At 39.7% G+C, this 16058-nt stretch overlaps 1 protein-coding gene across 5 annotated transcripts in view; it reads right to left on the bottom strand.

Moving 5' to 3' along the window:
- LOC140464073 (endonuclease V-like) overlaps window positions 1–16058 on the bottom strand; it is a 113167-nt gene that overhangs the window by 59578 nt on the left and 37531 nt on the right. For 4 of the 5 annotated variants that reach the window (XM_072558750.1, XM_072558751.1, XM_072558752.1 and 1 more), the window contains exons 6-7: window positions 13402–13470; window positions 12565–12693 (exon numbers count right to left, since the gene is read on the bottom strand). In XM_072558750.1, the coding sequence (XP_072414851.1) occupies window positions 12565–12693; window positions 13402–13470 (198 nt within the window). The remainder of the gene's footprint in view (window positions 1–12564; window positions 12694–13401; window positions 13471–16058) is intronic. The other variant, XM_072558754.1, reaches the window with a different exon arrangement.

Genomic DNA, 16058 nt, shown 5'->3' with positions numbered 1-16058 from the left:
TATTAACAGAAATTCTGAATTTAACTTTGGGAGTGTTGCTGAACAAAGAGACCATGGAGTGCAGGTTCATAGCTCCTTGAAAGTGGAGGTGCATGTAGACAGGGTAGTGAAGAAGGCGTTTGGTATGCTTTCCTTTATTGTTCAGAGTATTAAGTACAGGAGTTGGGAGGTTTGAATAGACAAACTCTTTTTCCCTGGGGTGTGTGAGTCCAGAACTAGAGAGCATAGGTTTAGGGTGAGAGGGGAAAGATATAAAAGAGACCTAAGGGGCAATATTTTCACGCAGAGGGTGGTACGTGTATGGAATGAGCTGCCAGAGGAAGTGGTGGAGGCTGGTACAATTGCAACATTTAAGAGGCATCTGGATGGGTATATGAATAGGAAGGGTTTGGAGGGATATGGGCCAGGTGCTGGCAGGTGGGACTAGATTGGGTTGGGATATCTGGTTGGCATGGATGAGTTGCACCCAAGGGTCTGTTTCCATGCTGTACATCACTATGACACTATGACTATAAGTACTGTACATATGCTTATCAAGTGCAGTGGCACTGCTGCTGATGGCAAATTATACTGTACAAATATCGCACAGTCATCATCTTCATTCTAGGTTAGAACTACATGCTGTATTCTCGTTAATAACCTGTTAGAATTGTGAATAGCCAGAACAAACCATCACCATGTGATTTCTTGCATGTTTACAGTGGGAGCAACTTTCACCTTAATCAACGTTGAATCCATCAATTTCTATCCCACTAAAATCAGATGAAGTCAGTCATCTTCTCCATCAGTTTTAATGCTCAGGTGGTGAGGGTGAAACTTACTTTTGTTTTTAAATACCATTGTACATTCTATTTGGTTCAATTCTTAAAATTTATAATCAATTTGTCACATTTAAATAACATTGTATTTACCCTACTTCTGTTTAATAGAGGTGTTGTGGTGCACACCATTCAATAGGCACTCATATTTTTCCTACTTATACCTCGTTTATTTTCCTAAAACTATTCATCTGTTGATTATATTTTTACTCCCGTAAGTATTTATACCTACTTCAGCATGAAGACAGGAAAATTACTACACTTTAGCTCGATCTTTCAATGCATTCAACCGCTCATCACTCAGACATTGGCAAATGTGGCCAATAATAAAGTCCAGTTTTCTTTTATACTAAGAATGAATTGTAGCGACAGAAGTTTTCAAGCGACAGAAGTTTTCCGGGACATTTTTGCTGAACCACTGAAGCACAGTGCTAAGGTGATTTTATTTGCAGTTCGGCAAAGAAATATAGCCACTTTAATTTACTTGGGTGAAACAAATGAATTCTTTCATAACTGAAAAGGCAGTTCACTTGAGAACTGACCTAGGCCTCACCTATCTGTTTGGGTTGAGGACAAAGAACAGACTCTGCCTTGATGATTTGAGTGTCAAATCCTGGCACGTTGGTGCACGTTCCTACAACTTGATCGCTTGGTAAAATCAACCGCTCCCCCCCCCCCCCAATTAAGCCATATTATGTGCAAGGCTAAAGTCATGCTGGCAGTACTGTCATCAATATTTGTGATTCACTGAAAGACAGTCTTAATGGACCATCCAAATGGGAGGAATACTGATGGAGTACTGAAGCAGAGTCTCAGGAGACTTCTGATCCGCCTCATCATTACTTTGGTGACATCTCTAAAAGCTCTGGAGGTGTTGTGTCAACACTCTCTGAGTGAATCATCAAATTTGCGCAAAGGAACTCGTGTTTTTATTAAACTACATATTTTTTAAACATACTTCACATTACTAATAATGTCAAAGAGCTAATTTCTGTTGTCACAAGTACATTGGAAATTAGGACCTTTGAATGTCAAATAATGATTGTTTTCTATTTCCACACTGAAACCTCCACTTCCCCTTCTGTTCAATTACAAGCAAAACCAATACTTTTATAAAGTCTAGAAAATATACCACCTACGTTGCCATTTATAATTTATCATGACCAATAAGAGCCAAGATCCTGAGATCTGTACCATATAGCCTAGAAGCTGTCCAGGGTAGCTGATGATGGCAGTAATCAGGAATGGAGACTGTCCAGTTTGAAATTATCTTTCCAATAAATGTATAAAACAATAAAAATTAATTTTAAGGTAGGAGTTGATATCAAACTATTCTAACTATTAATGGAAGGAACTTAAGTGTGGAGTTTTCATGCACAGGGCTAGAAACAGTTGTGTCTGTTAAACAGACGGAGACACTGAAACAGGAAATGTGCTGGAACCATTCAAAATATTACCGCAGGCACAATATGTACAGCTAATAGTGTTTTCTTATACAAAATAACAACAAAGGCAGCATACTCATCTGAATTCCCAAAGCAGCAGAATAGCACAAGGTACTCAACCTGCTGCAGCACTGTAAAAATATTTCTTTATAAAGCATTACACCTTTATTTTTTAGGTAATTCTTTATTTTGATTATGCTGACAACACACTGCATCAATATGTTCCTGTAGATAAATCTGCTCCTTTTAACCAAAAACTGCACTCATTACACTGATGGCTGTTTTAGAAAGACGGGCATTTTTCAATCTGATTACTTCTATGTTAACTCATCACTTTTCAAAGGCTGACTGTCGAAAGGATGCATATTGTTCTCCACAGGGACCAAATTTGGCCATAATGCACTATTTAATTATTTAGAAGAACAGGCCGTTCTGAGCCTCCCGAAACATCTTCCAATCTTCATCCAGTAATTTCACATTAAATGTTATTCTTAGTTCACCAACCTGAAGATGCAATTCCATCGAAAGAATCCATAGGTCTCACAGCAGAAGACAGCAAACAATACAAACCTTCTATCCATCAACATTTTCACCCTCACATTGGTTGGCACACACAAATACATTTTCTTTTTGTTCTCTTGTAGCTCAGTCAGCCATTTCTTTTCAACTTTGACAGCCACGTATTGAGCAGGGCTCCTTTCATAAACTCAAGTTTTGAAGAAAGGTCATGGAACTTGAAATGTTAATTCTGCTTTCTCTCCAAAGATGCTGTCAGACCTGCTGGGTTTCTCCAGTAATTTCTATTTTTATTCTAGATTTCCACCATTCATAATTCTTTGCTTTATTCCTTTCATAAGGGTTACTCTCCCTAACTGCAGACTTTGCTCCCACTAATGCTGTGAAATCATCTTGGTCCTGCTGGATGTTTTGATTTGCACCAAGAGCAGATACATTCCACGGAATGAAAAACAGTAAAGTGTTGCTTTGGGGAACCTTTTCCCTAATTTTACACTGAATTACATAGAATTTACAGCACAGAAACAGGTAAACTGGCTCCACTAGTCCATAGTCACACAAGCCCATGCTCCCACCCTGCCATTGCCACTTCCCCCTTAGTCTAGTCTTCCCAGAATAATCTTCTACTCCTTCCTTGCCCGTGATAAATTGAGTTCGTTTACTCCCTCTGTATTTGCCTCTTGCATAGGAAACCACAGTGGTTCAGAAAAGAACTGGGAAAAATGTAATTCCAACTGCAGCAGCCAAGTTAGAGCACAGCAGATTTTTTAATTTAATCTTGAATGGATGTTCCCCTTCACCTATTGTTCATTAATTCAACATTCTCTTTGATTTCAGTCCACGCTTCTTTTTGTTGATTTTGGATATCCTTTTCCTGGTATCTATCCTGTTTTGCTGTTCTAATTTTAAATTGGAAGTAGAACCTGGACTGAATTTGGGAGAATGTGTTGTGATTTAAAAATCACAGTACACCACTGTTAAATCCAATCAGCTAATTTGCTGCTCTAAACTTACTGTGACTTTAAAGTAGTAAATTTCATTTCCAAAGGCAAGATTCCCAACACCAGCATGGTAAGATGAATCTTACTTTGTTCCAAAACAGAGGTGCAAAATTTATACTTAATAGTATACGGTAAGTTATTTGAAATGCTCATTATAACAGCTCTTGACCTTCTGCTCTGAATTTTATGTTTCTGCCACTTACATGTTCAGGTAAAACCGAAGTGTAAGACAAAAGTATTTCTCATCTTGAAACAACCACGCATGTTATTATACATTCCTTAGCTATTCTGTGCTATCCAGTAACACACTAAGGCTGCTAAAACTTTGCAAACCTGCGACCCACACTACTTATGCAGACACACTGGATCATCACCACCTGACATTTTCCTTCCAAGCCACAAGCTATCCTGACTTGGAACTACATCACTGTTAAGATTAGAGTGCTGCTGGAAAAGAACAGCAGGTCAGGCAGCGTCTGAGGAGCAGGAAGATTGATGTTTCGGGCAAAAGCCCTTCATCAGGAATGCAGTGCTTTTCCAGCACCACTCTAATCTTGACTCTGATCTCCAGCATCTGCAGTCCTCACTTTTGCCTACTACATCACTGTTCCTTTGTTGTTTTGGGTCAAAATCCTGGAACTCCCTAACAGTATTGTGGCTGCTCCTACACCTCATGGACCACAACGGCTCAAGAAAGCAGCTCTTTACCACTTTCTGCAGGGCAATTAGGAGTGGTCAAAAAGTACTGGTTTAGCCAGCAACACCAACTTCATCAAATTGACCTCATTTTATATATCAAAAGTAAAGTTTCGCTGTTGTTTCATACTCAGAAGTATCTTTTGGTAATGATTACAAAAAATGTATCTCTAGCATTCATTGCCAGAAGTAGATTTTGCATATATTGAACAAAACTGCTCCTGATCCTGTTAATTTTGGCTCTGTTCTTTCTTTGTCGTATTCTAGACAGTAACTGTAGATCAAGTGAACAGCAGTGCTGAAGTTATACAGCAGAGACATGTTGTCTAAAAATAATTTATTACTCAATTACTAAATATCAGCATGTGATGTAAGGAGCGCCAGGCAGCGACTTAATGCTTCTCACTTTGATAGAAACAGATTCTCAGTTTAGCTCAGAAAACAAAGTTCATTATACAATAGCAGCTGTTAAATTCACATGAAAAATGGCATTTGCTTTTAGCCCAGCTCAAAGGAGCCCCCTGCACAAAAGAAACACAACAGAAAGGCATTTGAGCCAAGTATTGGTTTAGCCTATTTTCGTGCACTGATTTCTAGTTGTATTCCTGCCTACACAGTGGGGGATGCAGTGACATTTTATCCTACCAGGGCAGAAAATGGCCCCTGGCAGCATGACATGCTTCATATTCTAACATCATCAACTCTTACAGTAACAGGAGGATGATTAGTTCACTGTGCCAAAGTTGCTGCTAATTTTCTGCTCAAGTGTAGCCAGGAGGTTTGGAGTAGGGATGCTGAGGTCAATCGTGAGTGAGGGGCGAATTAATAGCAAGGAGGACTAGAAGTATTGCTACGCCCCAAGTGTTCAGCATCCCAGCCAGTACAGGGGCATTGGATCCTATGACATTAGTTTGCTTATTATACTGGTTCATACTCTATTTTTTCATATTTTTCTCTTTGCTTTCTAATTATCTTTCAATACCTTGACTAGCTGCTTAAGAGTATAAGATAAGAAATACTAGCAGGAATAGACCATTCTGTCCTTTGAGCCAGTTCTTCCATTTAACGAGATCACGATTGATTTTCCACTGCTATTTAAGATTCCCAAATCGCCTTGATACCAAAAGTATGGCAATCTCTGGATTGAATATGCTCAACACAGAGCATCTGTGTGATCAGAGTTAAAGAATTCTGAAAGTTCACCAACACCTGAATGAAAAAAAATGTCCTCATCTCTCAAATAGCTTTTCCCTTCAGTTCCTAGATCCAGAGTCCCAAACTGGGGAATAAAAAAGTTCTGTTAATCCCCTCAAGAATTTTGTATGCTTCAATGAGATCACCTCTCTTTCATCTAAACTTCAGGGAATCTAGGTGTTATTTATTCAGGAGAAACTGAGGATTGAAGATGCTGGAGATCAGAGTCGAGAGTGTGGTGCTGGAAAAGCACAGGTCAGGCAGCATCTCAGGAGCAGGAGAATCGATGTTCCAGGCATAAGCCCTTCATCAGGAATGAAGCTGGTGGGCCAAGAGACTGAGAGATAAATGGGAGGGGGTGGGGCTGGGGGAAGGTAGCTGAGAGTGCGATAGGTGGATGAAGATGGGGGAAGAAGGTGATAGGTCAGAGAGGAGGGTGGAATGGATGGATGGAAAAGGGTCTGTGGGTTTGTAGTAGATGTCTGTGGTTAGTCGATTGCTGGAGATGGAGAGGTCCAGAAAGGGGAGAGTGGTGTCCGAGATGGTCCAGGTGAATGTGAGGTCAGGGTGAAAGGTGTTAGTAAAATTGATGAATTGATCAACCTCCACGTGAGAGCACGAGGTAGCGCTGATACAGTCATCGATGTAGTGGAGGAAAAGGTGGGGGATAGTGCCAGCGTTGCTGCGAAAGATGGGCTGTTCCATGTACCTGACAAAGAGACAGGCATAGCTGGGACTCATGTGGGTGCCCATGGCTACCCCACTGGTTTGGAGGAAGTGGGAAGATTGTGAGGAGAAATTGTTAAAGGTGAGGACCAGTTCAGCCAGGCAGATGAGGGTATTGGTGGAAGGGTACTGGTTGGGACGGCATGAGAGGAAGAAACGGAGGGCTTGGAGACCTTTGTCGTGGCGGATGGGTGTATACAGGGACTGGATGTCCATGGTGAAGATAAGGCATAGGGAGCCGGGGTAATAAAAGTCTTGGAGGTGGTGAAGGGTGTGGCTGGTGTCCCAAACATAAGTGTGGAGTTCCTGGACTAAGGGGGACAGGACGGTGTCAAGGTATACAGAGATGAGTTCAGTGGGACAGGAGCAGACTGAGACAATGGGTCGACCGTGGACGTGAGTTTTGTGAATCTTCGGTAGGAGCGGGTTCGTGGACGATGAGGTTGGAGACTGCGGTCCTTTTTCAAGGACTGCAATTTCCCCTCCCACGTGGTCGACGATGACCTCCAGCGCATCTCCTCCATTTCGTGCACCTCCGCCCTTGAGCCCCACCCCTCCCAAAGCAACAAGGACAGAACCGTCCTGTCCTTCCACCCCACCAACCTCCCCCACTTCCGCCACCTACAAACAGAATCCACCACCAGAGATATATTTCTATCCCCACCCCTATCAGTGTTCCGAGAAACCATTCCCTCCCCGACTCCTTGTCAGGTCCATGCCCCCCACCAGCCTACACCACACCCGGCACCTTCCCCTGCCACCGCAGGAAGTGCAAAACCTGCATCCACACCTCCTCCCTCACCTCTCTCTAAGGCCCCAAAGGATCCTTCCACATCCCAACAGAAATTTACCTGTACCTCCACAACTATCATCTACTGTATCCTTTGCACCCAATGTGGTCTCCTCTACCTCAGGGAGACAGGATGCCAACTTGAGGATTGCTACAGAGAACATCTTTGGGACACCTGCACCAACCAACCCCACCGCCCTGTGGCTAAATACTTCAACTCCCCCTCCTACTCCACCAAGGACATCCAGGTCCTGGGCCTCCGCCAGTGCCAAACCGATTACCACCTGACGCCTGGAGGAAGAACGCCTCATAGTCCGCCTTGGGACCCTGCAACCCCACGGGATTAACATGGATTTCACCAATTTCCTCATTTCCCCTCCCCCGACCTTATCCCAGTCCCAAGCCTCCAACTCAGCACCACCCTCCTGACCTGTCCATCAACTTTTCTATCTATCTGTTCCACCCTCCTCTCTGACCTATCATCTTCTCCCCGAGCTTCATCTACCCATTGCATTCTCAGCTACTTTCCCCCCCAGCCCCACCCCTCCCCATTTATCTCTCAGCCTCCCAGCCCACAAGCCTCATTCCTGATGAAGGGTATGTGCCCAAAACGTTGAGTCTCCTGCTCCTTGGATGCTGCCTGGCCTGCTGTGTTATTTATTCAATCAACTTTAGGCATTATTTATTCAACTATTTTTCATAGTACAATCTCATCATCCGAATCAATTTAGCGAACTTTCATTGAATGCTTTCTAAGGCAAGTATAATTCCACAGGAGATGAAAACTGCACACAGTATTTCAGGAGTGGTGACAGAAGGGAGCGGAATAAGGCTTCTTATATGTGAACCCCCATGTAGTAAAACTTAACGGGGCATTTCCTTTTCTAATTCCTTGGGTGTTAACTTTCTGCAACTTGTGTACAAAAATGTCAAGGTGCCACGATTAAAACGTTTTCCACTAGTTCTCTCTTAGAAAACAATCCATTCTTCTTTGTGGATAACTTAACATTTCTTTGCATTGTATTCCACCCACCATATATATTCCCACTCACTCAACTTGTAGGTATCACTTGCAACCCTGTTATAGTCTCCCGACAGTTTACTTGCTGAGCTAACTTTTATAGAGTTGTACGACATGGAAACAGACGCTTTGGTCCAACCAGTTCATGCCGACCAAGTTTCCTGAACTGAACTAGTCCTACTAGCCTGCATTCTAAATCTTTCCAATTCATGTACATATTCAAAGGTATTCTAAATGTTGTAACTGTCCCTGCATCTACCAATTTCTCTGGCAGTTCTTTCCATAACTGAACCACTCTCTGTGAGAAAAAGCTGATCCTTGTGACCCTTTTAAATATTTCTCCTTCTATCTTAATTGTTACCCTCATCTAAAAATTGATATAGACTAGTTAGCTGAAATCCAAGTACTGATCATTGTGGTATCCTACAAGTTTCAACCTTCTGACCTGAAAATATCCTGTTAAACTCTGACCTGAAAATGACATGTTAAATGAACAAGAATGTACGAATGAGGTACAGGAGTAGGCCATTCAGCCCTTCAAAGCCTGCTCTTCCATGTCATAATATCATGGCTGCTCTGATTGTGGCCTCAATTTCCGATATCCTTAGACTCCTCTGTCAATCAAGAACGATCTAACTCAGCCTTAAAAATATTTGAGGATTCAGCCTCCAATGTGCTCTGCAACAGAGAATTCCACAAATCAATGACCCTTTAAGGGAAAAAAAAAAGCTCTTGTCATCTCATCCTAAATAGGTCTTTTGTTTTTAAACAACGCTCTCAAGATGTAAGGAGAAAAGTCCTCTCTGCATCCACCATATCAAGATCCCTCAAACTTTTACATATTTTACTGAGATCACCTTTCACTCAAAGTGTCCCAAACTCCCTTTTCAAACAAGATAAGCCCCTCATCCCAGTAATGAGCCATGTCCGTCTTTGCCAAACTGCTTCGAATACTATTGTAACCTATCTCAAAGAATGAGTCAAAAACTGCATGCAGTTGATGACATCTCACCAACAGAAGATACAGCTGTAGTAGAATTTTCATGCTCCTTTATTCCACTCTCCTGGCAATAAACACCAACAATTCTTTTGGCTTCTAAATTAATTGCTGCATCTGCAGACTAAATTTTGTGCTTCCTGTACCTGATACCCAGATTCCTCTGCACCACAGAATTTTGCAAATCTTTCCCTACTTAAGAATACACTGCTTTTCTATCCTTCCTTTCAAAATAGACAAGTCTTCATGTTCCTACAATATACACTAGTAATAAATTTTTTGGCCACTCGCTCTAAATCCTTTGCATACCCTTCATCACAAATAACATCCCTACCTGTCTTTGAATCACCAGCAAATTTCGTAACCATTCTTCTTTCAAATCATTTACGCAGATTATTTATTTAAAAAGGTCCACTTCATTTCTCTGGCACTTGGTTTCAGTTGTTATCGAAGATGTCACTCTCTCCAGTTCCCTCACAACTCACCCATCCCCATTCCATGGCTCCTCCATTGCCACTCACTCTGGATCCACCATAGATGGACCTTAGGAACCATGTAGAGTTGAAACAAAATTAAACTTCTCACACGAGTTCTCATTCATGCAGCATTGATACTGAAAAACGTTTATACCTGAACTCATTTTGAATCCCAAGTGTTCAAACTGTCATATGTTAAAAAAGTTCTATTCAGCAACCAAATCAAAACAGCTAATCCTTTAATATTCCTTTTAAAGCGTCAATCAAAATGTGAAGTCAGCATACCCTTACTGAGTTGGTGCTTAGCTTTTGAAACATGGTCAAACATTCACAATGACCTCAGCTGCAGTAACAGGAAACATCAACAAAGAATATAATGAAAGTGCAGGAATAGATAGTAACGTTTTGTTTTTCTAATCTACACTGGATATCTGTCAAATAAATTAGCTGAGCAGAGGCTTTCTTTTAAAACTGACAACTTAACGTATCTTTTCATGTTAGAATAAACAGGGACTTAAATAAAGATTTAGATCCTGATATTTAAAATGAACTTTTCTGCACTTCAAAAGTGTTTTAAGCATCTGATTCCCATATTATGGGTTAAGGCAATAATTTCAATAGGCCCTCACACTTTGCCCCATTCCCCTGCCAGCAAAAAAAAAGGACAGAGTGGGGTTTCCACATCTGGTTTTCACCTCACAAATTTTCCATTCTCTGGAGTCTGTGCAAAAATCCAGTCCTTACTCTCTTTTCTGCTACGTTTCATTTCCCATTAACAAGTCTCGCAATACTTCCTCCTTTATGATATGTTAGATCAGAATGGAGTCTTGTACACACCAGTGTTCCCTCTAATCTTCTTTCTATCTGTGTGTGCCTCCCAGACTCGGAGCAGCCACACTACTTAGAGGGAACACCGGATACACATTGTAAAACCTCTGGACTATTTTTTCTCCCTTTTATTATGTCTGCCTCTACAGTGGTTGAAATCCTCGATTCCTGTAAAATTATCCACTTGCTACCTTTCCAGTGATTGTGGTACTTGCTTTTCTGTGAATCTTCTGTTGCAGTCTTGAAAATACGATAGCTGTGGGTATTTTGATTTGAGTAAAAAAGATGGTAGGCTGAATAAAATGAATAGGTTTTGATAAAGTCTTCTGTTACAGCATTTCATATGACTTAAAATTGGTATCTATTTGCATTACCTTTATTAATTCACATAAAACAATGAAAAATAATTTACACCTTCAAAATCTACTTTTTGGAAATTTTGCTTCTTAAATATTGTTCAAGAGAGTTACAGATACGTACAAGTCTTAGAATTATGTCTCAAATCATAATATGTTCTGAATTAATAAGAAACATATGTATAATAAATAATCCATGCAAACAGTATGAAATTTTAAAATATTAGTACATTGAGAAATGTTACGGTAGGGTGGAAAGTAGATTGCTAGTGAAATAAAATAACAAACATCAACATGTTATCACATCAGAGAATATCTAAGCATTGCAGTATGCAATGAACAAGACTGTCATTTTATTTATATGTTAATCAAATGTGAGAAGCAGAAGTTAATTCTGAACAGTTGAATTGCGTACCTGGGTAGCTAACTTTAGCTCTTTCTCCAATATATATTGCATGTGTTATTCAATCATAATTGCTGCCCCCTCACAAATTGTTTGTTTATTTTAGTTGGTACAGCAATATTGCCAATGGGAAATTGTGTGTTGTGTAGAAATTAAGTGTTACTGTGTCACCACAGTCAGAGATGTTTGGCCTGAAGAAAAAGGGAGTTTCTGGGTTTGAGAGATGGTGAATGCAATTATTTTTGTTTTCTTACGACAGTTTTATATACAAAACCTCTCAAAGAGACACTAATGTACAAATATTTAAAGTATACAGTTGAAATTCATCGCTATTATTAAGGAGTCATTAGCTAATTTAAAATAAATAGCTTACTGCATCTGATAAAATGATACAGAAAAGAATGGCAAACAAACTGACTTAAGAATTTCTACACTAATGTACCATGCATAATTTCAGAGACAAGATTGTCTGACATTCTTTCATTAAACCATGAATTTGTAATGAAGTGTGGAGTAAGTTAACAAATTTAGTATGTTATGAAATTCAAATTTTGAAAGTCAATATTTTACTTCTAAGATGGAAATCATTCAACATTTAAAAATAAAAATCCATTATCTAAAATACAGTATATAGATCTAAGAAGCAACATGTTGTTATAGAGAAAATGAAGTATTAATCATACTATGTTAAGTGGGAAAAGACTCATTTCTCCCCTCAGTAATATTGCAGTGCACTCGCTCAGGTCTACATAAGATTGACATGCCACAGTCAATCAAGAAGGCTCTTTGGTCGACTGTGTTTATTCAGTTAGTAATATTCTCATCTTAGGGGTAAAACGATCTGGTTTCAAACCTCAAATCAAGGTTTGAGCTCATAACACATTAAAATAAATGTGAAATAGAATGACACTCTCGTGGAATAAGGGAGTGTTGTATTATCAAAGGTGACATTCTTTGAATGAGAAGACAAACCTGAGCCTGTTTTGTATGGTTCTTCCATTGTTCTGGCCAATATACCTCCCTTGACCAATACCATATAAATAAATGAATATATTGTTCACTTCTTTGCCATTTGAAAGAAGGTTCATGGTTTAGAATAAATGTCACAATGGCTAATGTAACAAATCACTGCATTTCATAAATAATTTATGACATAATATGCTTTGAAATGTTTCAACTCGACAATTAGATATATAGCTGCAATTTATTCTTTTTGCAAAATTTACTATCTCAATGATAATATAAAGTTACTGTTACGATTCAGAAGACAGTAATTTTTGTAAAAACAAATTCATACCTGCCTAATTGGTTCTGGTACTCTGTATTTGCAACAGGAATGAGTCAGACGTAAGGCAGTGTCCAGGCTAATCCTGTGACCCACGGACACATAAATGGGTTTAGTGCTTTTCTCACAGCTTTTGAGAGCCTAGCATAAGCAAAGATATACAATTATAATAAATCCATTAACTAGATTAACGACTGAAGTGGCTAATCTGTACATTAGCATTTATAGTTTTGTGATCACTTTTATTGCAATTCTACCCGTGATTGATAATTCAGGAATATTGGAAAGGTGTTGTATTTTCTGTTGAGAAAGAATTGATGCTATACCCTTCACAAACTGAGAATGAACCAAAGTATTCTATAGTTAAGCAAGTACTTTTGAAATTAAGTCATTGTTGCAACACAAAGAACTGCAGGTGCTCAAAATCTGAAACAAAAATTGAAATTACTGGAAAAGCTGTGCAGTTCTGGCAGCATCTGTGGAGAGAAAAGCAGAGATAGCATTTCGGTCAAGTGATACTTCTTCAGATACTGCCAGACCTGCTGAGGTTCTCCAGCTATTTTTGTTTTTGTTGCAACATGTGGTTCTGATAAAGTGTTGACATCTGAAATGTTAATTGTTTGTTCTCACTGTGGACGTTTTCTGGCCTGCTGAGCATTTTTTTTTTGTCTTTATATATGAATGCTTCTGTTCATCAAAATGCCCTTCCTATCAAAGAATTATCAAGATGATTGCTTGTAAGTTTTAATCTACCTGCAATATTTTGGTTCAACTTAACTGAAATAGAGTGCACAAAAAAGACTTTTAGAACCATTTACACTGTACATGTAGAACATACAACAGACCTACCATTCCTAAAACTTTCCCGGAACTTCCAATTAGTGAAAATGCATTTCCTTCTTTCTGAAGATCTTTAGCCTACAAAACAACATGTTAATAAAAGGGAAGTTTTATTGGAAGCATCTGAAATTTTATAATTGCATTACTGTTTCACTTAAGCAACAATGGATAAATTATTTTCCCATAACATTAATACGACTGGCTACACAACATCCAATTTATCTTTTGATAATTTTCCGGTCCTATAAAGGAACACAATACTGAGTTCTGAAAAAAAGATGCTTTGGACTTGAAACATTAACTCTGTTTCTCTCTCCATAAATGCTGCTAGACCTGCTGAGTTTCTCCAGTATTTTCTGGCCAACATTTCTGCCTCAAGTTAGTTGCTGTGCTCCAGCGAGGTTGGGAGAACAGAATTTCGCCTTCTGGTTGGGGAGCCTGCAGCCTTCAGGCTCAATATTGAGTTCAATAATTTTAGAGCCTGAATACCTCCTTCAAAATTACCGACTCATCCCCAACTCTCAGGCTCTGTCAGAACATTGGCTGCTTTCAACACAGTCTACCATTTTCACCAATTCATTGTAATCAACTTTTCTTCCCTGGTTTACTATCTACCAACCTTTCGTCTGCCTAACGATTTTTTCTCTCGGTGCTCTCACTCCATCTATCAACTTAATCCTTCTGTCCCCACTCTCCATCGACATATATATCATCTTTTCCTAGCTACTATAATTTCTGAAGGAAGGTCACTGGACTCAAAACATTTACTTTCCTTTCTTTCCACAGATGCTGCCAGACATGCTGAGTTCCTTCAGTAATTTCGGTTTTTTATTTAGCCTTCATTCATTTCTTCAAAATTTGACTGGATACTTTTTCAGAATCAACAGCTGTGCTACTTAATTGTTAAAAGTTCTATTATGTCATAAGTGTGCTGATTTTTCATTCACAGGATAGTCACTGCAGACAAGGCCAAAATTTATTGCCTCCTATTTGCCCTTGAGAAGGTGATGGTGAGTCAGCTCCTTCAACCACTTACTGGAAGATTCCTGTCAGTTGAACAGCTGCTAATTGATGAAGCAACTGAAGATGGTTGAGACTAGGACACTATCCAGTGGACTTCCTGCAAGGATGTCCCAAGACTTGGATCATTAGCCTTCAATAACCACAACCATTATCCTTTGTACTAAGTGAGACTCTAGCCTTTTCCCACCAGTTTCCAATGTCTTCAATCTTCCTTGTTGCCACACTGTCTGGAATACTGCAATGATATCAAGGGAAGTCACTCTTATCTCAGCTCATTTATTCACATTTGGACAAAGGTTACAATGAGGCGTGGAGTTAAACAATCCTGTTACAACACAAAGTGAAATTCAATGAGCCAATTGCTGGTGAGTAAATATCAACTGATAGCATTGCCAACCATGCTGTCACTATTTTATTGACATTTCAGCACCTCAAATGGAGCAGAGTTGGCTGCCTCAGATTTATCCTGTTTTTTGTTGATTTGACATAGCTGGGCAATTTTCCACACCACTGGGAGACACCAGTGTCGTTGGATGGAACAGCTTGTATTGGGACCTGGCTAGCTCAGGAGCACAGATCTTCAATACTATACTGGGATATCCATAAAGTTTCTGCATCCAACGTGCTCAACAGGTTCTTAATAAAGACCAAAATGAACTAGGTTGGCTGAAGACTACCATCTGATATTGAAGAACTCAAGAGAATACACGGATGGATCATCCACAAGGTATTTCCAGCTGAAGATGGTTGCAAATAGAGTCATAGAGATCTACAGCACAGAAAAAGGCCCTCTAGCAAATTGAGTCTACGTGGGTCAAAAATAATCACCTAACTCTTTTCATTCCATTTTTCAGCAATTGGCCCATAGCCCTGTATGCACCTCTAAATAATTCTTAAATGCTATGATGATTTCTGCCTCCAGCACCTTTACAGGCACTAAGTTCAAGATTCCCACCATTCCCTGGATGTTTTTTTCCTCACGTCTCCTCTAAACATCCTACACGTGACATTAAATCTATGCCTCCAGTCACTGACCCCTCTACCAAAGTGAGACGTTTCCTCCTACCCTGTTTATGGCCCTCATAATTTTATATAGTGCAATTATGTCCCTATTAGTCTCCTCTACTCCAAGAAAACAAGCCCATCAAACTCCCTTCATAATTAAAACTCTCCAGCCCAGGTAATATCCTGGTAAAACTCCTCTGCATCCTCTCCATTTCAGTCACATCCCTCCTATAATGTGGATTCTAGAACTGTACACAATACGCTAGGTGAGGCTTAATCAATGTTTTAAATAGTTCCAGTATAACCTCCCTGCTCTTGACCTTTATGCCTTGGCTAATACAGATAGTTTCCAAATGCCTTCTTAACCACTCTGTCTATCTGACATGCTACCTTAAGGAACTGGGGGAACATGTACAGGAAGCTATCTTTACTCCGTGGTGTTTCCCTGGGTCCTATTGTTCATCATGTGTTTCATCACTGTTTTTTGCACTGATGTACTGTGAACTCACATCACTGAAGATGGGTATTATGAGTCTCCTGTTTTGGTCAGTTGTTTAATTGTCAACCATAGTCATGACTCAATGTGGCTAACCTGCAAAACTTTGATCTTATTGACTGGCTATGCTCATTTAGCTCTG

Source organism: Chiloscyllium punctatum, chromosome 39 (assembly GCF_047496795.1).
Source record: "Chiloscyllium punctatum isolate Juve2018m chromosome 39, sChiPun1.3, whole genome shotgun sequence".
In the NCBI taxonomy this organism is placed as follows: domain Eukaryota; kingdom Metazoa; phylum Chordata; class Chondrichthyes; order Orectolobiformes; family Hemiscylliidae; genus Chiloscyllium; species Chiloscyllium punctatum.
This window is presented reverse-complemented; position numbering and strand designations above follow the sequence as displayed.